Genomic DNA, 24,119 nt, shown 5'->3' on the forward strand with positions numbered 1-24,119 from the left:
ACTATTCACAATAGCAAAGATATGCACTAAGTGTCCATCAATGGATGAATGGTTAAAGAAAATGTGGTATATGTACACAATAAAATATTATTTACCCATAAAAAAGAATGAAATCCCATCATTTGTAGCAACATGGATGGAACTGGATGTCATTATGTTAAGTGAAATAAGCCAGACACAGAAAGACAAATATTACATTTCCTCACTCATATGTGGGAGCTAAAATTGTTGATCTCATGGAGGTAAAAAGTAGAATGGTGGTTACTAGAGGCTGGGAAGGGTAGAGGGGAGGTAGGGATGAAGGGAAGTTGGTTAATGGGTACAAAAATAAAATTAGATAGAAGGAATAAATTCTAGTATTTGATAGTACAGTAGGGAGACTATAGTTAACAGTAATTTATTGTATATTTCAAAATATATAATAGAAGAATTGCAATGTTTCCAACACAAAGAATAGATAATGTTTAAGGGGACAGATATCCAAATTATCCTGATATGACCATTACATATTGTATACATGTATCAAAATATCATATGTATCCCCAAAATATGTACAACTATTTTATATCAATTAAAAAAAGTTGTGGGACATAGCTAAAGCAGTGCTGACAGGGAAATTTATACTTCTAAATGTTTACTTTAGAAAAGAGAAAAAGTTTCAAATCAATATATGCTCCTAATTCAATAAATTAGAACAAAAAAAGGAGCACTATAGACTTAAAGCAAGCAGACAGGAAATAATAAAAATAAAAGCAGAAATAAATGAAATGAAAAATAGGAAAACAACAGGGAAATCAATGAAACAAAATCTAGTTCTTTAAGAAAAACAATAGATAAACTCTGACAAGACTGAGAAAAATTTAAGAGAAAGAGAATAGACACAAATCACAAAGATCAAGAATGAAACAGGGATATCACTACAGATCCTGCAACTATTAAAAGGATAATGCAAGAATATTATGAACAGTGTCATCCTCATAAATTAGACAACTTAAAAGAAATGTACTGATTCCTCAAAAACACAGATTACCCAAACTCAATCAAGATGAAATAGATAACTTTGAATATCCCTATAACCAATAGAGAAATTTATTCTGTAATTAAAAACCTTCCAGGAAAGAAATATCCAGGCCCAGATGGTTTCACTGGAAAATACCTAACATGTAAAGAATAAATAATACCAATCCTCAACAAAATAATGGCAAATCAAATGCAACAATGTATTATACACCATTACCAAGTGGGATTTATTCTAAGTATGCAAATTTGGTTCAACATTCAAAAATCAAATATAGTCCACATACCAACAAGTTGAAAAAGAAAAATCATATGATCATATCAGTGCAGAAAAATCATTTGACAAAATCCAATTCCCATACATGTTAAAAATGCTCAGCAAACTAGGAGTAGAGGGGAACTTTCTCAACTTGATAAAGAGCATCAATACAAACCTACAGTTAACATCATACTTGATCGTAAAAGACTGAATGATTTCCCTCTCGGATTAAGAACAATGTAAGAATGTCTCCTCTCACTACTTTTTTTAATTTCAAAATATTAAGGGGGTACAAATGTTTTTATTACATGGATACCTTGTATAATGCTTAAGTTGGGGCTTTTAGTGTGTACATCATCAGAACAGTGTTCCTTGTACCTGGTAGGTAGATTTTTACCCCTCACCCCCTCCTACCCTTCCCTCGTCTTGGTTTCCAATGTCCTTTACATCTCTTTGTGCCCATTATGTAGCTCTCAATTATTACTGAGAACATATGGCGTTTGTTTTTCCATTCCTGAGATACTTCACTTAGGGTAATGGTCTCCAGTTCCATCTGAGTTGCTGCAAGAGACATTATTTCATTCCTTTTTACAGCTGAGTAGTACTCCATGGTGTGTGTGTGTTTATACATACATGCATATACATATTTACACACACATGTATTTTATATCATACTGGTTCTGCTTCTCTGATACAGATTTTGGTATCAATAGTGGTTCTACAGGAACAGAATCTTAAGGATGAGTTTACTGATTTGGTTTTCTAATCTGATTACTTTTAAAGGCACTAATAACTCTATTTTGAGAGGTAGAGAGGACACTGATGTGATACTCCGTGACATGATGTGACAATGCAGATGTGCAAAATATCACCATTAGATACTCCTAATCAAATACTTATTAAAAAGGCAAGATTCTGGGTGACTACGTATTTGAAACCTTAGAACATTTTAGTAAAACTAAGAAGTACGATGAGGTTGGCTAGTTGATCCTAACTGGGCTAGAGAAAGTGGGGAAAGAAAAGGATAAGCTTAGGGATTCAAATTCCCAGATCAAACTCCACAAAAGTGACCAGGAAGCTTCTATATCTGCCTTGAAGAAAACCCTTATCTCCTGTAGCCACAGGGCTGAGATTTCTGCAAACCAAACCCAGACTATCATTCTGCCAATGGCTGAATTACAATGCAAATTTCCAAACTGGCAGGGTGTCTTTTGTTAAAGTGAGAGCATTGACTGGAAAGAAGTTGGATCCTGAACACTAGTATGGGGACCTATGGGCAGATCCTGATAAAGCTGGGGATAGTGAACCCCTAAATTCTGCCGTCTTCTCTGCCAATAGAAGTATCCTTCCACCTCTGTCTAAGAGGGTCAACCCTTCTTTGCCTGAAGAAACTTTAATGGCCTTCCCTATGCTGATGACTTGCAAGACACTGCTGATTCTCTTTAGGTTCTACCTCCCAACAACTGTCGTTTCTAGACTGATAACTAGCCTAGATTCCCAGCAGGACCCAAAAGATGAGATACAACAAGGATGTATGCTACAGACCAAAAGATCTGCATGATGTTTCCAACTTATACAGACAGAAATCTAGGGAATATATGTGAGAATGGATATTAAAAGTGTGAGATAATGGTGAGAAGAACATAAAGTTGGACCAGGTTGAATGTATTGATATGGGCCCACTAATCAGAGATTATGGATTCAATGATACAGCTCAAGGGGTTAGAAAACACTCTAACTGGTTGGTTGGTTGGCTGCAACATAGACCAAAAGGTGGCCTACACTAAATAAAGCTGAAATGCCAGAACTGCCTTGGTATACTGTATCCAGAGGTTTAGGACCCTGGGGGTCCAAAAAACACACGTTTCATGACTATGAGAAATAAATTTGTGAAGAGAGCCCCTGCAACTTTGAAAAGCTTTGTGGTTGCTCTTCTCTGTAAGTCAGAAATTACAGTGGAAACTACTGCCACTGAACCGGTATACTTAAATGCAATGGGGATAACTGGATCCCTACATGGCAGGGGCCAAGGAGGGCACTTAATTGACAAAGTAAAGTGTGCATAGTTACTGTAACGAGCAGATTCAAAGCAACAATAAGAATAGCCTGACTTGCAGAGACTTATGGCATTGGCTAGTTGATCGTAGTGTCCCTTGAAGAGAAAGATAGGCAGTCTACTAAATTCTTACTTGATCTATATAAGTGAGTAAGTTCTGGATCAAGTGAACAGAAGTCTAACTTGAATCGCCAAAACAGAGACACAGCCCCTCAATCAATTCACATATTTGAGCTAATTTACAGACCTTGAATCCTGTGAATAAAGGGGAGGTTCGGTCCCCTTGAGGAAGGACTCCACTATGCTGCCAAAAATATATACTGCTAATCTTTCTTCCAGCCTTCCACAAAGGGATCTATGGCTTTAGGGTCCCTTAGGGGTGAATGTGCAGTAGGGAAAAGGAAACAAGCAGACTTTTCAGGGATTACTTAACACTGTTTCTGAACTGACACTGATTCCAGGAGACCGAAAATGTCACTGTGGTTCACCATTCAGAGTAGTGGCTAATGGAGGTCAGGTGATTAATGGAGTTTTGGCCTAAGTCTGTCCCACAGTGGGTCCACCTGGTTTCTGAACCCATCCTGCAGTTATTCCCCCAGTTCTATAATGTATAATTGGAATAGACATACTCAGCAACTGGCACAATCCTCACATTGTTTCCCTGACTTGTGAAGTGAGGTCCGCAGACTATTGCAGGAAAACCCAAGTGGAAACCACTAGAAGTATCTTTACCTAGGAAAATAGTAAACCAAGAGCAATACTACATTCCTGGAGGGATTGTAGAGATTAGTAACACCATCAAGAACTTCAAATGTGCAAGGGTGGTGACTTCTACCATATTCCCATTCAACTCACCTATTTGGCCTGTGCAGAAGACAGATGGATCTTGGAAGGTGACAGTGAATCACTGTAAACTTAATCAGGTGGTGACTTCAATTGCAGCTGCTGCTCCAGATGTGGTTTCATTGCTTGAGCAAATTAATACATCCCCTGGACCCTGGTATGCAGCTATTGATCTTGAAAATGCTTTTTTCTCAATAACTAGTTTGCTTTCAGCTGGCAAGACCAGCAATATACTACACTGTCTTACCTCAGGAGTACTGTATATCAATTTTCCAGCTCTATGTCAGAATTTAGTTTGAAGTGATCTTGATCACCTTTCTCTTACACAAGACAACACACTAGTCTGTTACATTGATGATATGCTGATTGGACCTACTAACAAAAAGTAGCAACTATTATACATTTTAGGCTATCTCTCAGTAACCATTGGCTCCAGTTTTATCTCAGTATCCAGTTGACTCAGTGACTTTCATGCTGTTTCCTAAGGCACAGGCTCTTCCAAAAGCACTTCTGCTCCCAGCCCATGATTTGTGATCTAGGAACTAACTTGCCATCACTTTTCATGCGAACAGGGCACAGTAGAAAGGGAAATTATTACAAGAATCTCAGGGCAAACCTTCAACAGGAAATCACAGTCTGTCCCTTTGGATACAACAAGAGAAAGGGATCTTTAAACTCGAGGTTTTTTTGATGCCACGTCCATGAGTGAATGTGTGTCTGTGGTTGTGTGTGGAGGGGCCCATTCCAGTACACACGTGTCCCCCATAGGTCTTTTGTCCCTCTCCCCCTTCTCCACATGCTCCTGTTCCTTGAGACTAGACAAGCTAACTTGGGTGGCCCTGGGGGCAATGACCTCAAAGTGTCAGTGCCAAACTGTTTTTTTTTTTTTTTTTGAGACAGAGTCTCGCTGTGTTGCCCGGGCTAGAGTGAGTGCTGTGGCATCAGCCTAGCTCACAGCAACCTCAAACTCCTGGGCTTAAGCGATCCTACTGCCTCAGCCTCCCCAGTAGCTGGGACTACAGGCATGCACCACCATGCCCGGCTAATTTTTTCTATATATATTTTTAGTTGGCCAGATAATTTCTTTCTATTTTTAGTAGAGACGGGCCTCACTCTTGCTCAGGCTGGTCTCGAACTCCTGACCTCCAGCGATCCACTTGCGTCGGCCTCCCAGAGTGCTAGGATTACAGGCGTGAGCCACCGCGCCCGGCCCAAACTGTTTTTAAGTTCACATTTAACTGAGACCCAGCTCTGCAGAGATCTGACTGCTGCCCCTAACATAACAACGGTCCACAGTTTCAAGCACCGTGTGCCAGCAGTGTGATCAACATGTACACGCTGCCCTCCCTTTAATCCCCCTAACAACTTGCAGAAGGACATTTTACCAATGGGGAAAGCGGGGCCCAGCGAGAAAGAGTCATTTGCCCAAAGTAGCATAACTAGTAGGCAGCAGAGCCAGGAGTTGAAAAGCTGCCTTTGAGCTAACGCCACAGCTGACACTAACTATGGCAGTGACACTGCCTCCTTGTGGAAGCCAAAAGCAATACCACACTCCTCACTGCACTTGGAAGGGAAATCTAGAGGACAAATGTTCCAGATGAGACTAAAAAAAAAAAAAAAAAATCACTGGTCCGTGTAAAGCCTACTCAGGGCAATGAAGAAAATATGAATAGGGAACGATGACAGAGAGATGTCTCAGTCCTACGAACCAACCAAATCGCAGACAAAACCTCCCTCTCACCTATTTCCTCAGTCTCACAAGATCTCACTTAAAAAGTCATACATATATTAAATACTTTAAAAGAATCACAACTTCTTCGTAGCTCTCTGGTTGCAGCTTCTGCATCCTACCATGGCTCTCCCGGGACAGGATGGTCAGTAACTGCTCCAACACCCAGCAACTCCAAGATCTACTCTATATGGTGCATCTCAGGCCAAAGCCTCCCATAGCAAGGCTCCAGGAGCCGCCTGAGGGATCAGCAGCCTTTTGGAAGCAGAACCCTCAGAAGTACAGGTGGGAGGCCTCCAGGCTGGGCCCTACGTCGGGCAAGGACAGGAGAAGTTCCTGACTCTAGGTGCAGGAACTCCCGCGGTTTCACTATCACAAGAGCCCTTTCTGCTCGTGGAAGCCCAGGCCAAGTGCCACTGCCAGGCTCCCGGGCCCCCTTGGCCCCCAAACCAGCTGAGCCCACCAGCGAAGGCGCCTGGGGTCCAGAGAGAAAAATGTCGGCTTCGGCAGGAGTCGGTGTGCCAGGGCTTCAATTTCCAGCCGATAAGCCCAACTCCACGCCGGGCAGAGCTGTCTCCAGTAGCTTGCCACAAGTGGGCCCGGGATGCTGCAGCGCCTGTTGCCCAGATCATTTCCACTAGGGCCTCCAGAGGCACAAGAGCAGGCAGCTTTCTCCTGTCTTGGACCCACGCAGTACCAGATCCCAGGCACAATGCAAGAAGTCCTAGCACTAAAGTTTGGTGTCCACAAACCAACAATGCCATCTTATGGACCAACGTGAGGACTACATTTCCCAAAAGACACCATTGCATCTGGCGGCCATTGGATCGGGTCTCGCCACCCGCTGACCAATCAGAAGAGAAAACTTGCCTTTGGGGCGGGATCATTGAGGGACCAATTGGAAGGCAAGAGGCGGGGCTAATGGGCAAACCCTAAGACCAGAGAGACCTCTGGTGGCTGTTGAAGGCAGTAAGGAATGGGCGGGGTCGCTAGATTCCAAGCGCAGGACTTCAAGAGAGGAAACTAAGAAACAAACCCAAAGCCATTGTGACCCGCGGGCAGACCAGAGTCAGAATCCCCAGGAAAGTTTATTAAAATGCGAATCCCCAAGCTCATGCGAGATTCAATACGTTACGGTGTTGGGGAAAGCCCAGAAATCTGAATTTTTAACAAGCTCTCCTACGAAATTCTCCCCACACAGGTTTGAGAATCACTGATCAGGTCATAACAGATTTAAAGGAGGTTCCCACTTGCTCCAATTACTCAAAGACTGATGAGAAGAAGCTCTCACTTGGACCACGACCCCGGGTTCGCCCCACCCGACACCCTGGGACCAAGAAGCGCTTAGACCGGAAATGGGAACATCTCCAAAACAGCTTGAGGCTGGTTGGAAGCCAGGAAGAGTCCCAGCCCCTCCCACGTCAGCATCCTTGTGGCCGCACAGCGCGGCGGGCGGCGGGCGGCCTGCCGGGAGTTGTAGTCGGCTGCGTAGCCCCGCGCCTGCGCCCTGGGCAGTTGCCGGTGAGCTTGGGAGAGCCGTGGGCGCTGAGGCGGTGAGTCCCGGAGCGGCCAGAGGGCGTGGCTGTCCCTGGGGCGCGGGCGCGGGTAGTGGGGCTCCTTTTGCCAGCCGGGGCCACGCGAGCTGGCTGGTTCCAGCTGTGTCCCGGGCGGTGGACACCGGGAGGAGCGATGGGCGGCGGGCCCCTATCCGGCTAGGGTCCTCGCCGCCGCTCCCTGCGACTCGACCGGGCCTTCCTGGGAGTTCTCTAGGGCTGAGAGCGCCCCTCTGGGCGAAGGGACGTCGTTGCCCAGGAGCGCTCGGGGTCCACTCCTGGGACACCAGCATCCGATTTTAAACCACCTTTTAGACTTTTCAGGGACATGTCACTCTTGCTGTTCCCCAAGTGCCCTCTTTTCACACATCGCTTTACTCATAGGCCCTGTGGGGGAGGATTCACTGCAGGGAGGTTTGGGAAGAAACCACTAGTCCCACAGTGAAGTGAACTTTTCACTGGGAAGGGCTGATGAAAGGAAACCCGGAGGGTCAATTCCCTGGTAGACGTGGTGGAAGGTTTTGGGTCAGTCAGGGGAGGACCGGCCAGCTGTGGGGCTGGAGTGGATTAATGGGTGGGTCCACGGCCAAAACCAGCACTGTTCCTGGATGCCCTCCAGGAATGGTTAGGTGCCTAGACTCTGGGAAATAGAAGCTTCCTAGGAATGAGTCTTGACAAGCAATAAACTTTAATTGAGTGCTTCTTCTGTGCCAGGCACGCTACTATTCGCTTTCTATGCAATTGGATCCACACAGAACATTTTAGGAAATAGATGCTGTGCTTATCCTCATATAACAGATAGGAGCACTGGGTGTCAGGGTCACAGAGCTAACAGGTTATCACACCTCCATCAGTCTGCCTCTAAAGTCAGGCTACCATCATGGTAAAGGGTGAAATGGGGGCAGAGTGTCAATTTTGATTGACTGGGTCAGAAGAGAGTTATGAATATTTTTTCCTTGAATCACCTCCAGAGAAGAACATAGTTACAGGAGGTGTCTCAACAAATGCAGAGAGAGAGAACCTATAGCACAGGGGCAGGTACAGGTCTTGAAACCCATGGAGACATGTATGTGACCACTTCAGTGACCTCAGTGATTGCACTAAGAACATTTTGATGTTTTTAGACATGCAGGAGAATGTCAGTTTTAACCTCATCACCATTTTCCTCTGACATTTACCGTGTAACTTTGGAAAAGTTCTTCAGTCCCCCTAAGCCTCAAACCTCAGTTCCCGCATTTGTATCCAGGGGATAATACTAGTACCAAGCTCCTAACCTTGGGTGAGGGTTAAATGAACTAATATATGTAGGATGCTTAGAAGAGTACCTGGCACATAGTGTGAACTAAAGAAATATCCTTATTTAGAAATGCAGAGCAAACTCCTAACGGTCCCCCTATTGCAGTATATTTTTCTCATAGGAGAGCCACTGGGAATGCTATGGCAGGATGAGGGTCTTAGTGATGTTGGCTGACTTACACGTGCCTTGAATGGAGAAGAATGAAGGATTGATGAGTTGCTGCACTTGCAAAACATGGCACTAAGTTCACTTTGATTGAAGGCTATTTAGGGGTACTTTAAAGCTAGATGGACTTTCAGATTTATTAAAAAATATTGCTAATATTCCTCTTCTGTTTCTTTTGAGACCTATATATATTCAGAAACACAGGACAGGTGGTGTTAAACTGGGAGTGGGGTTAATGCTAACAAATTTATAGAGGTTTATTTAAAGTAAGTGTTCTTAGCCTGGGACCATGGAATTCTAGAGCAGAGCTGTCCAATACAACTTTCTGCAGTGATGTCTATTAAGCACTGGAAATTTATCAACTATGACTAAGAAACTAAATTTTTATTTTTAGCTAAAGTTAAAGTGTCACATGGCTACGATATTGGACAGCACAGTTCTAGAGGGTCCATGGATAAGCTTTGAGATTTTGTGAGCTTTTGAAACTGGATGTGGAATTGGATCTGTATGTGTATTTTTCTAGGAACTGAGTCTGTAGCTTTCATCAGATTCTCAGATCTACCCGAAAGATTACTAATTGCTGCTTTAGGGCTTTGGTGAAACTTAAGTTAGTTAAGGGTGGTAAATATGCCTTCTTGTAACCACTGTTGTTTCTTCTTTCTCATTTTTTCCTGTCTTCAGCTGTAGGTACCTCCCCCAACCCCTGACGATTTCAGAGAGAAACGAACTACAATCTGAGTTCAGGCCCCAGATAAACTGTACACTGCTGGAAGGGGGCGATGGCTGTGGCCCTGGGTTGTGCAATCCAGGCCTCCTTGAATCAGGGCTCTGTGTTTCAAGAGTATGATACTGATTGTGAAGTCTTTCGTCAGCGCTTCAGGCAGTTCCAGTACAGAGAAGCAGCTGGACCACATGAGGCTTTCAACAAACTCTGGGAGCTTTGCTGTCAGTGGCTGAAGCCAAAGGTGCGCTCTAAGGAACAAATCCTGGAGCTGCTGGTATTGGAGCAATTCCTAACCATCCTGCCCACGGAGATAGAGACCTGGGTGAGGGAACACTGCCCAGAGAATAGAGAAAGAGTTGTGTCACTGATAGAAGACTTACAGAGAGAACTTGAGATACCAGAGCAACAGGTAAGATAAGAGTTCAAGATCTTTGTAATTAGCCCAGAGGAAATAGCCGAGGCAGCTAGGACTTGACCAGACATTTTGTCTCTGTGTGATTCCCCAGCCCTAGGATTTCCCCACAGTCCCTTTCATTTTTCCCCTCTGCTGGAAACAGCACATGGGTCAGTTGCTTCTATCCCTGTCAGACACAATTCCCCTTCTATAATAGATAGTGTATAATGTCCCCGGTACTATTCTTAAATGAAATTGAAAGATAACATAACCCACCTGTACTCATCAAACAAAAGCATCACTATATTGCTCTATGGCTCACAGGCCTAATCTGGCCATGGCCTGTTTTTGTATACCTTGTGAGCTTATAGTGGTTTTTACCTTGTTAAAGGGTTGTTCTTAAAAAGAGAGGAAGAAGGAGAACTAAAAATGAATGTGGCCCACAAAGCCAAAATTAGTTATTATTGGCTCTTTACAGAAAAAGTTTGCCAACTCTGAGTCAAGTAGAGTCTAGGAGAGATATAAAGGAAAAGGAACATAGTTTGTTATAAACTAATATGCATTTCTGCATATACATGTTTGGACTTGACTAAATATCATGAAGTTGTCAGATGCCTGCATCTTTGCTCAGAATCGCTATGATGTGGCAGCCAGAAATTCAGACTGATCAAGTGCTGATCACAGACAATTCACGTACTGTGAGCAGTGTTGCTGCTTGTCATGTGATTTTCCAAAATGACATACGAATTTTGGTAAATCTGAACAGTAAGTATTACAGTCGTCGTTTGATTTTCCCAGTAGTGCATTCGTAGGAAATTCAAGTCATGCTAAAGTATGCAAAAACATTTTGTATTTATCTCTTGTACCCCCATAATATTCTGAAATAAAAAAAGAGAAAAAGCACCCCAGATTAAAAAACAAAAACATTTTGTATTTATCTGACAAAAAGGGTAGGATTCTTGACAGGTTCATTTTAACTACATAAATACTCAAGGGGGACATTCCACAGTAGGGATCTGGAACAATTCTGCATTGTGAAGTGTGGCCCACTAAATTCTGATAGCTACCACCTGCCAGCATATCCAGAACTCTGGGTGGGGGTGGTGGCACTGCCCACTGTTCAGAACCACCACATGAAATCTCTGCTTGGGGAGTGCCATGGCTGAGCAGAAGGCAGTGTCTCTAGGGGAAAGGAGCAGGAGCTTCCGGATGGGCATCAGGGCAGTCTGATCTTGTCGGGGGGGTGCTCTGCAGCAGCTGTTAGCTTCAGGACAGGTAGCTGGCCTGAACGGGAGTCTTCCAAAGTTTCCTGCCTCCCTAGAGACCATGGGTTGGTGATTTCTCTTCCTTTCTCATCTTCTTGCTTTTGTTTACTATATAAGATCTTATCTTTGTATGGTCTAGATGTGTCCTGCCTAGTAGCTACTAGCCATGTGTGTGGCTCTTGAGCACTTGAAATGTAGCCAGTGCAAATTGAGATTTGGTGTAAGTGTGAAACATACACTACGTGCAGAAGACTTGATGTGAAAAAAAAGCAGGTGAACTATCTCACTGATAATTATTTATATTGATTACACATTGAAATCCTGATAGCTTGCATTGGATTAAGTAATACATACTATTAAGATTGACCTTTTAAAATTTTATTCATATGGGCACTACAAAATTTAAAATTACATGTATGGTTGTCTTTACAGTTCTACTGGATAGTGCTGGTCTAGACTTTAGAGTGATGAGTTTTGGTATTTCCCCCAGGTTGATATGCATGACATGCTCTTGGAAGAACTGGCACCAGTGGGAACAGCACACATGCCACCAAACATGCACCTGGAGTCACCTGCACTCCAGGTAATGGGACCAGCCCAGGAGACCCCAGTGGCAGAGACGTGGATCCCACAAGCAGGGCCGCAGGAGCTGAACTATGGTGCTGCTGGGGAATGCCAGCCCTTTCTGGACCCTGGTAAGGCAAGGGTCTTCTTTCCTTTCTTTTGTTTCTGTTTTGAGTGCTCAATGGAAATGGACTACTCAGATAAAGCGGAAGGGGAGGAAATCTCTCTGGGAATGGCAGGAAACAAAGCACTTTGGATAGAATAGGATTAGGAACCCCTTAAACTAATGATCCTTCTCAGGAAGCTTTTGACTGATCATGTTACATAGGAAAACCATAGGTGTTTGTATACTCTGGATTAGGGCTGATTTTTTCCTGGTAAAAGTTAAACAGTGGGATCTGTGATGTTATGGGTCCAGAGGGCACTTTTGTGTCCTCTTCAGTTGCTTTTATGGCATAAGAGCCTCATTCAAACTTGATACTTTAGTAATATACTCTCTTCAGCTCCTTTAAGAGAGTTTATTTTTTTCCACTGTGTAAAGGAAATATCTACTTCATTAAATCAAAACCTAGTACGGTGTTTGTCAAAGTGTAGTAAGCAGACCATCTGCAGCAGGAATGCCTGGGCTGCATATTTAACAAGCTCTCCAGGTGGGTGCTAGACACACTACAGTTTGAGTATCACTGCCCCAGATACCACAGGGGTTAGTTGTAGAAGGAGAAAGTCCAAGTGGAGAAAGGCAGCAGGACCACATAGCCCCAGGGCTCCTGTGTTTTATTCTCCCTTAGGGTTTTCATGCATTGTTACCAATGCTCCCCGCCCCAACCCCCACCATTAAATCATTGGCCTAAGAGTGTCCAGAAACCTCTCCCCTGACTCTCTCAGGCACAGTTTCTACATGTTGGCATTTTGAAGAGACTATTAATTACTGAGACCATAAAAGAGACATAAGAAATGAAAATAAGTAGAGAACTGTCCAGTTTATAAAATATAAATGTTTGATCCATCAATAACTAATATAGTACAAAGGCTTAGCAACTATGTTTCTTTCCACATCTTAGAATTTATTCATTCAGCCAATATATACGAGTACCTATGAAGAGCCAGGCACTGTGCCAGACCTTGGAGATTCAGTAGCACATGAGACAGAAAAGTAGCCCTGGCCATCCTGGAGCTTACAGTCTGGTGGATGATTCATATTATGTCATTGTATCCTGTATCTCTGTGGTCCCCAACCCCTGGGCTGTGGACCGGTATCGGTCCATGGCCTGTTAGAAACCAGGCCACGCAGCAGGAGGTGAGTGGTGGGCTAGCGAGCAAAGCTTCATCTGTATTTACAGCTGCTCCTCATCGCTCGCCATCCCTCTATCCCCAGCACCCATAGTCCTTGGAAAAATTGTCTTCCATGAAACCAGTCCCTGGTGCCAAAAAGATTGGGGACTGCTGCTGTATGTGATGAAAGTGGGATTATAAAGGGTGCGTTGGAGGGAGTAGGATGCTAGGGGAGCATAGAGGAGGGCCACCTAACCAGCCTTTGGCTGAGAGGGAAGACATCAGGAGGAAGGGGGATCTGAATTGAAATGTACAGGGTGAATTGGAGTGGGCCTGTGGAGTGGTGCAGGTGGGGAGAACAGAGGGCTGGGGGCAGAAGGGACAGCATTTGCAAAGGCCAGGAGGGAGAGAGAAGACCTCCTGCCACAATGCAAGGGGTGGAGAGGAGCAGAGGGGTGGGAGTGGCAATAGTAGAGGCTGGAGAGAGAAGGAGGGTCCTGGGTCATGAGGAACTTTCAGCCCCATGGAGAAGTCACACTTGATTATCAGGGCAGTGGGGAACCAGTCAAGGTTCCGGAGTATCAGAATGATACACACAGATTTATATTTTAGGAGATCACTGTGGCTGCTCTCGGAGTGGGTGTGACTGGAAGCAGGGACACCATTTGGTAGGTTGTTGCCATCATCCAGGTGAGAGAGGTGGATGTTCTAAAGCAGGGGCATATTGGTGATGATGAAGTGAAAAGAACTGATTCAGAAGATACTTAGCAGGTGTGAAACATAGGGCTTAGTGATTGGGTGTCAGCGTGATGCAGAAGAAAGGGTTAAGGATGGAATTCAGGTTTCTGGCCATTGAACTAGGTAGGTGGTAATGTTATTCACTGACATGGAGAACATAAGACGAGGATCAGATTTGGTGGGTCAAGGTGAGTTAGATTTGAACATGTGGAATTTGAGGTGTTTATAGGTCTCCAGCATATTTTTAAATAAAGGTGACAAAGAGGAAAAACCCACAAGTACATGTTTACATATTGTGATCAACACAGAACTATATGATATTGTCAGGTTCCAATATCTTTACATTAACTACATTTCATACTCTGTTGAGAAATTCTAAAAAAAAATATCTGTATTTATGTATATGTGCCTGGAACAAGTGGTAAAACTTAGCTAATAATATTTTAATTTCAATATTTCTGCATATGCATTCTGGTTCTCCATGTTAATTTGCTCCTTTTATCAACATTGCAGGTACAAAGATCACATAGTAGCAATATTAATCTTGGTGTTAATATTTTTCTAAATCACACGGAAATTAAATGTATTTAACAAAGGATAGATAGAATTAATTAATTAATCAAGTAAAAATTACAAATTTAGAGGAGAGGAAATTATCTTATTCTCATCACTGCTTTAGGTGATATAATATGCTTTGCAAAACGATGCAAGCTTATTGCTCCATTATTTAAAGGTTACTTAAATGTTTACTGTTTTTATAAAAAGGAAAATATCATTGATGTATTATGTGAAGTATATTCTATTGAAGAGTGAGTGGAGAGCACAAAATGTCAGCTGAGTAGAGAAGAAATTTAAAAGTAATGGAAGAAGTCAATGGATTTTATATTAAAGTTTGAAAATATTTCCTGTCAGCAAAAAATTAGATTGCTGGGTATCTATGAATTCTGTATATATATTTTTATTTAACAATATTTATTTAATATAACTGAAAACACACACATTTGTTGCAAAATAAAAAAGAAGTGAAAAATGCAAAGTGATCTAAGGAAGACGTAAGCTTAAAAATATCCCTAGTTGAATTCATGCCAGACACTCTAGATGCTAGAGATAGGCAATAATATTATAATGTCTGGAGTCAAAAATAAAGAGGCAAGGAGGCACTGGTGCTAAAAATATAAAATATATTGTGCTTATCTTTGAAAATGTGAAGTTCAAAATTAGTATACCAAAATTAGAACATATTTTCAATTGTTAAAGCTTTGGAATTTTCATTTAATTTAATGTCAATTTAATTCAATTTAATGTCAAAGATCACATCTTTTTGGTGATGAGGCTATGAGAAAGATGAAAATTTAAAGTAAAATATAGGGTAAACGAATGCTACCTAGAAAGCATCAGAATATTCTTGTAACTTAAATTTCTTCAGATTATTCTATTATACCAAATAATTTACCATAAACTAATATCTAACCCCCAACTATAATAGTGATATTTCTTGGCATAGTAGAGCCCTTACGGCACAGTCTTTGCTAATGGGGCTTAATAAAGGCATTCCTGAATATAGGATGAGGGGAACATTCATCAGTGAAGCACCTTCTTTGTTAACTAACCTCCAGTTGATTTTCCCTTTGTGTTGGATAGCTATTGCTGCATAATAAATTACTCCCAAAATTTAGCTGCTTAAAGGAAAAAGTATTTATCATTTCACAGTTTCTGAGAGTCAGGAATTGGGGAGGGGTTTACTAGATGTCTGTGGCTCAGAGTCTCTCTCTTGTAGTTGCTGTCAAGAGGTCAGCAGTGGCTGGCAGGAAGCCTCAGTGCCTTAGCAACAGAACTTTTCCATAGGCTACCTGAGTGTCCTCACGACACCAGGCTTCCACCAGAGCAAAGGATCCATGAGAAAGCAAGGAGCATGACACGATGTCTTTGATAACCTAGTCACACACCACCACTTCTGCCATTCATGAGAATAGAGTCATTAAGTCCATCGCACACTTAAGGGAAGGAAGATAAAGTTCCACCTCAAAGGGAAGAATATCAAAGAATTTGGGAGCATATTTTAAAATAAACATGTACCCCATGCTTCTCTGGACCTACTGGCCTTTTACTTTTTACTTCAGTTTTTTAGATGAAAAACTAATCTCTTTTTGTTCATTTTCTTCAGTGAATTTTTCTTAAGTAAATTCTTCACTTAATTTGGTCAAATAGAATATACCCATGATGGATCTCTTGGCTATAGCCAGGAGATGAGTTTAACATCCTGGGCAACATGAATTGTCACTGGAAAACCAATGTTCTGGACTATAGTCTCAAAAACAGAAGACGTAATTAAATTTAAGGTTACTGGCTTTGTTTTCTATCTTTGTAGGGCCCTTCTTTTTTTTTTCTCTTTCATTTTTAGTTGACATGTAATAATTGTACATATTTATGGGATACAGAGTGATATTTCGGTATGTATATACACTGTGTAATGATCAAATCAGGGTAACTAGCATATCTATCACCTCAAAAATGTATCATTTCTTTGCATATCTTACTAACGTGGGAGCTAAAAAAAACTGGAGCTCTTAGAAGTAGAGTTTAGGTGCTGTCTTTTTTTTACCAATTGACCAATAGTTGATGTTTCTTCTGTTACTGCAAAACCACTCATCCAGTGGTAATAGTAGCCTTGACGATAGCTTACAATGAGAATAAAGAGCTGCCTAACAGAAGTAGGCATTAGGGTCTGCTTTCTTATTGCCATTTGACATTGACCCAGAAGCCACAGAGGCAAGCTAAAAAACATGCCACGAGCACATGTATATGCAGGTGTTGATAGGATAAATTTCTAAAAGTAGGATCAGTTAGTTAATGGGCATTTAAACGTTAATAGATAGTGTTAAATTGTCTTTCAAAATTATTGTACCAATTTATTCTCCCACCACAACATATGAGTGCCAACTTCTGCTCACCTTCACTTAGCTTTGCTATGTAGGAGCCGTAGATGTTCTTACCATGTTAGCAGACAGAAATAGGACTAACATCTGTGGAAACCTTTTTAAATAAGTGTTCATTTCATTCAGCATTAGTAGTGACATTTTATTCAATACATAAGAGTAAAGGATGGGAACTGAGGTCTGAAAGGAGGGAGATGGATCAAAGGTGAATGGGAAGTGTCTTGCTGTCTGAGGGGTGGTGGAGGGTGAGGGAAGAAAATCCATGTATAAGTGGATCCATACAGTTCAAACCTATGTTGTTTAAGGGTCAACTGTATATTCTATATAGAAGTCCCCTATTGGATATATGATTTGCAAATAATTTGTCCCATTCTGTAAGCTGTCTTTTCATTTTCATAGTGTTCTTTGCAACACAAAAGACTTTTCTTAATTTCAAAGAAGTCAAATTTAACTGTTTTGTGTTTGTGTTTTGTTGTTTGTGCTTTTGATGTCATATATAAGAAACTGATTGCCTAATCCAAGGTCACAAAAATTTGCTCCTATGTTTTCATCTAAGAGTTTTATAGTTTTAATTCTTAGATTTAAGACTTTGATCCATTTTCAATTAATTTTAATAGGGTGTCAGGTAGGGGTCCAAATAATACTTTTTTCTCATATGGACATCCAGTTGTTCAGCATGATTTGTTGAAAAGGCTATTCTTTTCAAATTTAATGTCCTTGAGACCCTTGTCAAAAACCAGTTGACCACAGGTATATGCATTTATTGCTGGACTTTCATTTCTATTCTATTGACCTATATGTGTGTTCTTATGGAAGTACCACACTATCCTGATTATCATTGCTTTGTAGTAAGTTTTGAAATCTGAAAGTGTGAGAGCCCCAACTTTGTTCTTATTTTTCAAGATTTCTATATATAAGATTCATGGTTGACAGTTTTCATTTCTCTTTGAGCACTTTGAATATGTTATTCCACTGCCTTCTAGCCTCTACTCCATTGTTTCTGATGAGAACTCAGTTTTAATCTTATAAGAACTCACTTATAAGTGATGAGTCATTTTTCTCTTGCTGTCTTTCAAGGCTTATACTTTTATGTGGCTTTTAGAGTCTTTACTATGATATGTCTATCAATTTCTTGTGCTTATTTTACTTGGAATTCATTGAGCTTCCTAAGTGTGTAGCTTAATGTTTTTAAAAATATATTTGGAGAGTTTTGGCCATTAGTTCTTTAAATATTTTTTTTCTTCTGCCCTGCAAAAACAACTGTCGTTCCAGGGTAATGTTGTTAAGCAATGTTAATCTGATATTCCTCCTCCTGGGGTGCGCTGCTTAACAATGCTTAACTTTTCTGGGTGTAATAGATTTTACTAAAATTATCCAATCATTTACTAAACAACAACAAGAAAAAAAACAAGCAAATAACAATAAAAAGTCCTTGGGAGGATGACGTAGAGTTGCTACAATTTATTATCTAAAATGTTGAGTTTCTAACAAAACTTTATGAGACATACATGTGAACAGGAAAGTGTGATCCATAAATTGGAAAAAAAAAACAGGCAGGCAACAGAATCTGCTTATGAGAGTGACTAGATATCAGATTTAAGAAAGACTTCAAAGTAGCCACTATGAATATGTTCCAAGAACTACAGAAAGCCATGATTAAAGAAGCCAAGGAAGTTATGATGACAATATCACATTAAGTAGAGAATATCAATAAAGAGATGGAAATTACAAAAAAAAATCAAATGGAAATTGTGGAGTGGAAAGCATAATAATGGAAATGAAAAAGTCACAGGAGTGGCTCAACAGTAGATTTGAGCTGTCAAAAGAAAGAATTAGTGAACTTGAAGCCAGATCAATAGAAATTATGCTATCAGAAGAACAGAAGGAAAAAATGAATGGAGCCTCAGAGAAAAGTGGGGCACCAATAAGTACACCAACATGCATATAATGAGATTCCTAAAAGATGTCTGAAAGGGAGCTGAGGGGAGAGGGTATCCTGGGCTCTTGGCCCTGTCAGTATGCAGAAGAGGTGGGAGAAGGGGATAAAGGGAACAGTTTGGATTCAACTACTTCAAACTCTCGCTGTTCTTACTGAATTTTAGTAGATTTCATGTAGATGTTTCTTTGTTTGCTGTATGCCCTTAGAACTATTTCAAGAGACTTTGCTTGGTTTTTCATTTTTTACAAATTCTTACCAGTTTCACTGAGAAGTGGGTCTGCAGAGATCTTCTGGAATACTTCTGGAAGTATTCCTCCCCACATCTAGATTTTACATCACTATTTTACACTTAAGCCTTTGATACTCTGCTCCTCCAAGTTTCAGTTTGCTCCCTCTTTAATTTCATGGCAGCTTTGATCCATGACCTCCAGTTTTATTTGACCTGTTCTGTATCGCCCTTTTATTTAACTCTTAGCTTTGAAATCCAAACAAAAATGAAATAGTGAATTTAAACAATATTTTATTTGAAATTCATATTTTGTTTCTTAATCTTAAAACGGAAATATAATTTTTTCATGAAAAATAAGGTATTTTAGTCCACTTCCTATGTCTTGATATAATGTTCTGAAATTTAAATTTTCCTTCAGACTATTACTAGTCAAACTAAATTCCTAATGTCATTTTCATAATGTTAATATTTAAACATCAGCCTATGTTTGGATCTCAAATCAGTAATTTACAACCCACATTTCACTGAAGACCAGCAAACTTGGCCAGAGAGGAGGAAGGAGAGGAAGAGGCATAGAAAAGAGGACATAAGCCACAGTGGCTGTCAGTGAAGACAGGGGTGGTCAGACAGGGGAGGAGAGTGTGTAGTTAGAAACTTCATCTGGTTGTCCTTAGACTGACAGTTAAAAATACTGTTTGATAGTCATTTCGGCTAATTTTAAGAGAATCTACTTCTAGACTTCAACTGAAACAAACATAAAGACTGTTTTTGCCAGTTGCCAGCCCAGTTCAATTTCCTTTAATTTGAAAGTCTTAACTGAAATTATTCCAGTAAACAGTTTCATAACTCCTACTTTTATCTCTCTCTTCATTTGGCATTCAATAGCAGTGTTCAAACTTTATGAAGAAATTTGCCAAAATGTTATGAAGATTTACTTCATATTTTAGCTCTAACTTAAATAAATCTATTATCAAAATAGATGCAGAAGTGATTTAGTGCATTGATTTCAGCACACAGTTGATTCACTCACCTTCCAAAAATTAGAGGAGAATAGCCTTGAATTGAGCAATTTGTTCTTATCATTTTTTTTAAAAAAAAGCCTCTTGTAAGAGACTCTGGGTGAAATAATAGTAATTGAGAAGAAAGTACATATGAAGAGGCCACGTGCCCAAGAAATCAGCCTAAATTTTGGGAAAACTTTTGATGAGCCAAACTATCATGCTTCCCATCTTTCTTTGGCCAGGATATCCATTACCAAAGCTTGACGTGAACTTCCCATTGGACCACAGAGAAGAGCCATGGGTGAAGGAATTACAAGAGTCCAAAGAAATGAAACAATTACTTGATTCCAAGATAGGTAAGTAATTGTTCATTGATATACTAGGGAATAAAGAAAAGAAAAATTCAACCGTAATCAGGGTAAAGAGTTTGGAATTCTATTTAGGAATTCCTGTATTCCTACTAGTGGTTTAACATAACTGTTTGTTTTCCCTCACTTTGTTTTCTCTGTGGAACACAATGACATGTGAAATTTCTATTTCTTCTCTCAGGTTTTGAGATCGGGATAGAAAATGAAGAAGATCCTTCAAAACAGAAAAAACTGGAGAATATGTATCCATTTATTGTAACTGTAGAGGGGAATGCTCTCGAGGGTCCCATTTTGCAAAAAGACTATGTACAATTAGAAAACCAATGGGAACCTCCCCCAGAGGATTTACAGACAGATTTAACAAAACTTGTAGAGCATCAGAACCCCCCTCTAGGAGAGACAGCTGAGAGCTCCAATGTGGAAGAACCTCTCAACCCTAGACCCCATAAGAAAAAGAGTCCAGGAGAGAAACCTCACCAATGCCCTCAGTGTGGAAAATGTTTTGCTCGGAAGTCACAACTTACAGGGCACCAGATAATTCATTCAGGAGAGGAACCTCACAAATGTCCTGAATGTGGGAAAAGATTCCTTCGTAGTTCAGACCTTTATAGACACCAACGACTTCACACAGGGGAGAGACCTTATGAATGCACTGTATGTAAAAAGCGATTTACTCGGCGGTCACACCTCATTGGGCACCAGCGAACACATTCTGAAGAAGAAACATATAAATGCCTTGAGTGTGGGAAAAGTTTTTGTCATGGATCAAGTCTTAAAAGACATCTGAAAACTCATACAGGTGAAAAACCTCATAGATGTCATAATTGTGGAAAAAGTTTTAGTCGATTGACAGCTCTTACTTTGCACCAGAGAACGCATACTGAAGAGAGACCTTTAAAATGTAATTATTGTGGGAAAAGCTTTAGACAGAGACCAAGCCTAGTTATTCATTTAAGAATCCATACAGGGGAGAAGCCATACAAGTGTACTCATTGTTCTAAAAGCTTCAGACAGAGAGCAGGCCTTATTATGCACCAAGTCACTCACTTTAAAGGATTGCTTTAAGAATTGCTAAGGGAAGCAGGTCCTACAGAAATTGACACAAACTCAAAAATATCTTAACCTGCAGCAGCCAGTTTGTCTTGGAAGCTTTTGTTTAAGCTTATGAGAACAGTTTTTTTTTTCTTTTTTTGCTATTTTTAAAACCTGTCTTCCAGGGCATATAAGTTCTATAGTATCTACCTATTCTTGCAGCTTTCCTAGATTTGATTTATTCTGTCTGCACAACTCTTATTTTTTTATTACAATGAAAAATTTTGTGTTCCAACGCAACCATATCATAGGTATAAGCATAAAGCATGTAAATAATGACAATCCTTTCAGGAGTAAGGTCAGTCAATATAATGGATAATCCTGTCTATATGACATAGCTATTATAGCAGTACCATAATTATTCTGCAGTCATTATTAAAGATGATTATATTCATTCAAAACTTTAGATGTGCCCCATGTGGCAAAGAGACAGTAAATTTTGTCAATACAAATGTGTCAGGAACAAAATGATGAAGGAGATGTCATTTTCTGGGTAAGAACTGGGTTATTTCTATTTAAATTTTTTATGATTAAAGAAATTAAGATTTTAACCCTTATGAATTTTGCTAGTCTGCTTAGTTGGTAATCTCTTGTAATGCTACTTAAAGCAGAGTATTAATTTGGTAATTTACTTTGTTCACAGAGTAAGTAAGCTCTATGTCTGGAAGAATCTACTTGACAGTTGAAGTTGTACAAGTATTAATAGAATCTAATTTTATTTAGATTGAAAAACCAGTGTCCATTGCTTTTCACTCTCCTTTGGTATTCAGTCATATGTCTTTCAATCCTTTTTAAATTTTACCCATTCTTTAATTCAGTGTCTCCCTAAGTATGTGTCATAGAACGCTTAGTGCTACAAGGCATTCTGCAAATAAGTTTGGGAGTTGCTTCCTATTTCCCCTTCCTAGATTCATAGTGCACATCAGCACATGAGAATCTCTGAAAGGTCCTCTAGTAAAGAGAGAAAAAGCACCTCTTTTGGCTCAATGTCTTCCAAACTTATTTGATCCCAGAACCTTTTCCATGTACAGCCAATAATAACCCACGGAACTAGTACTCTGTAGATATCCCTTGAAACACACTGCCTTAAACAAATATTTCTATAACTTTCACTATAGTCCTGTTGCTCCCAAACCTAGTTATTTCCAGTTGTTTTAAGGGTGTTATGAAAAATTCTTGAAACATATATATCTTTTATATAATACACATACACATGCACACACACATATACACATATCATTTGAAGGAGGTGAGGGTCACTAATTCAGATAATTTATAAGTTGCCCAGTGATTCTCAACCTCTTTAAATTTTACTTATAATCACACACGTGCACACACACACATGTTGCTACTTATATAAATATTCTCATATAATTATAGTGACAACCCAAATTTCTGTAGCAAAGGAAAAATTCTCATTGTCAATTAAACCTGTTAACACGTGAAAATATTCATTGAGCCTAGTTCCTTGTTAAAAAATATAAGAAATAGGACATGCAAGCATTTTTCTTTTATGAAGTTATCCAGTCACCCTTTCCTTGAACTACAATTAGGGAAAGTATATCTCTTCTATTGCATTGAAGTTCTTGAAAGTGATATCCATATAAGTATTTTGGGACTGTCTACTATGTGTCTAACTAGTCCTGTTCTAGGCTTAATGAAATCTAGTAAAGAAATATAATTCATGGGTCAGGGTCATAAAGAGTTTATAATATCTTTAGCTAAACAAGAGTTGGGAAACAAGTAGAGAGCAATGCAAGAGAGTTTGTAATTAAGTGCCAAATCATATTAAGTGCTAGACCCAGGATGTGTCTGTAATTCTTGTCATCCAGGTCCCTATATGATGCTGCTATAAGTCTGGGGTTAAAGTTGAGATCCCAGTAGCAATAAACATGTAATATGGGAGGAGTCTGAATGTAAAGATGAAAAATATCGAATGTAATGGCTTCTCTTTTCTCTCTTGTGGAATTGCATTCAAACCAGAACAGTGCCTTAGAATGGATGTGCCCAACTGCTCTGTATTTATGCAATATTTTAATAAAGTGGAAATGTATATGTTCTTCCTGCTTCACTTGCATTAATTGTTTGAACAACTTAGAGCTGCTTCCCTAAACAGTGGCAACAAGCACGGCAATTGATTCCTGTCACCATCCCAAGTTGGCATCACTTTTCTCTCTGTAACCATGGCGCTGTGATTATGCATTATCTTTAGCATTTACTACAGTCAATTTTAGCAAGTCGTGTTAGTTGCAATCTTAGTATGAGTACCATCCTCCCCTCCATCTATATCAAACACGCATGACTAGATTTTTACAGGGTAGAGAGCATCTAGTATTCATCTCTTTGTTACAGTGCCCTATAGATAATAAGCATTAATAAATATTTGTGGCATTGAATCAAGAAACATGTGAAATAGTTCTTGGAAACAGCTAAGATAGTTATAACATTGCATGGGTATTCCTAATTATACTTCTGAGCATTTCAAAAAGATAAGAACAAAATATAGTACTCACCTCCTAACTACTATGAACGGTAAAAAACAGTACACAACCCATAAGTACTATGAAGATTAAATAAAATATATTTTGTTCAGACCTTACACAGTGTAAGCTTTCAATAAATATCCAGCATATTGTATTTTCATTCTTTGTAGTTTAATGATAAAAGCGTTTAAAACC

General features: G+C 40.1%; 1 protein-coding gene across 1 annotated transcript; it reads left to right on the top strand.

Annotated features, from left to right (window-relative positions):
• Nucleotides 1-7,394: 7,394 nt before the first annotated feature.
• On the top strand, nt 7,395-23,500 carry ZNF449 (zinc finger protein 449). Its single transcript, XM_045538366.1, has 5 exons — nt 7,395-7,457; nt 9,601-10,052; nt 11,793-11,997; nt 20,224-20,337; nt 20,531-23,500. Exons 2-5 carry the CDS (start codon nt 9,699-9,701, stop codon nt 21,412-21,414), a joined length of 1,557 nt encoding a protein of 518 aa, XP_045394322.1. The 5' UTR covers nt 7,395-7,457; nt 9,601-9,698; the 3' UTR covers nt 21,415-23,500.
• Nucleotides 23,501-24,119: the final 619 nt, after the last annotated feature.

This window comes from Lemur catta, chromosome X (assembly GCF_020740605.2).
Source record: "Lemur catta isolate mLemCat1 chromosome X, mLemCat1.pri, whole genome shotgun sequence".
Taxonomy (NCBI): domain Eukaryota; kingdom Metazoa; phylum Chordata; class Mammalia; order Primates; family Lemuridae; genus Lemur; species Lemur catta.

Bases quoted from the DNA above. Each gene is read 5' to 3' on its own strand.
- ZNF449 (XM_045538366.1), top strand. From the start codon at position 9,699: ATGGCTGTGGCCCTGGGTTGTGCAATCCAGGCCTCCTTGAATCAGGGC. The intron at 10,053-11,792 runs GTAAGATAAGAG...TATTTCCCCCAG, and splicing joins TTGAGATACCAGAGCAACAG to GTTGATATGCATGACATGCT. The intron at 20,338-20,530 runs GTAAGTAATTGT...TTCTTCTCTCAG, and splicing joins ATTACTTGATTCCAAGATAG to GTTTTGAGATCGGGATAGAA.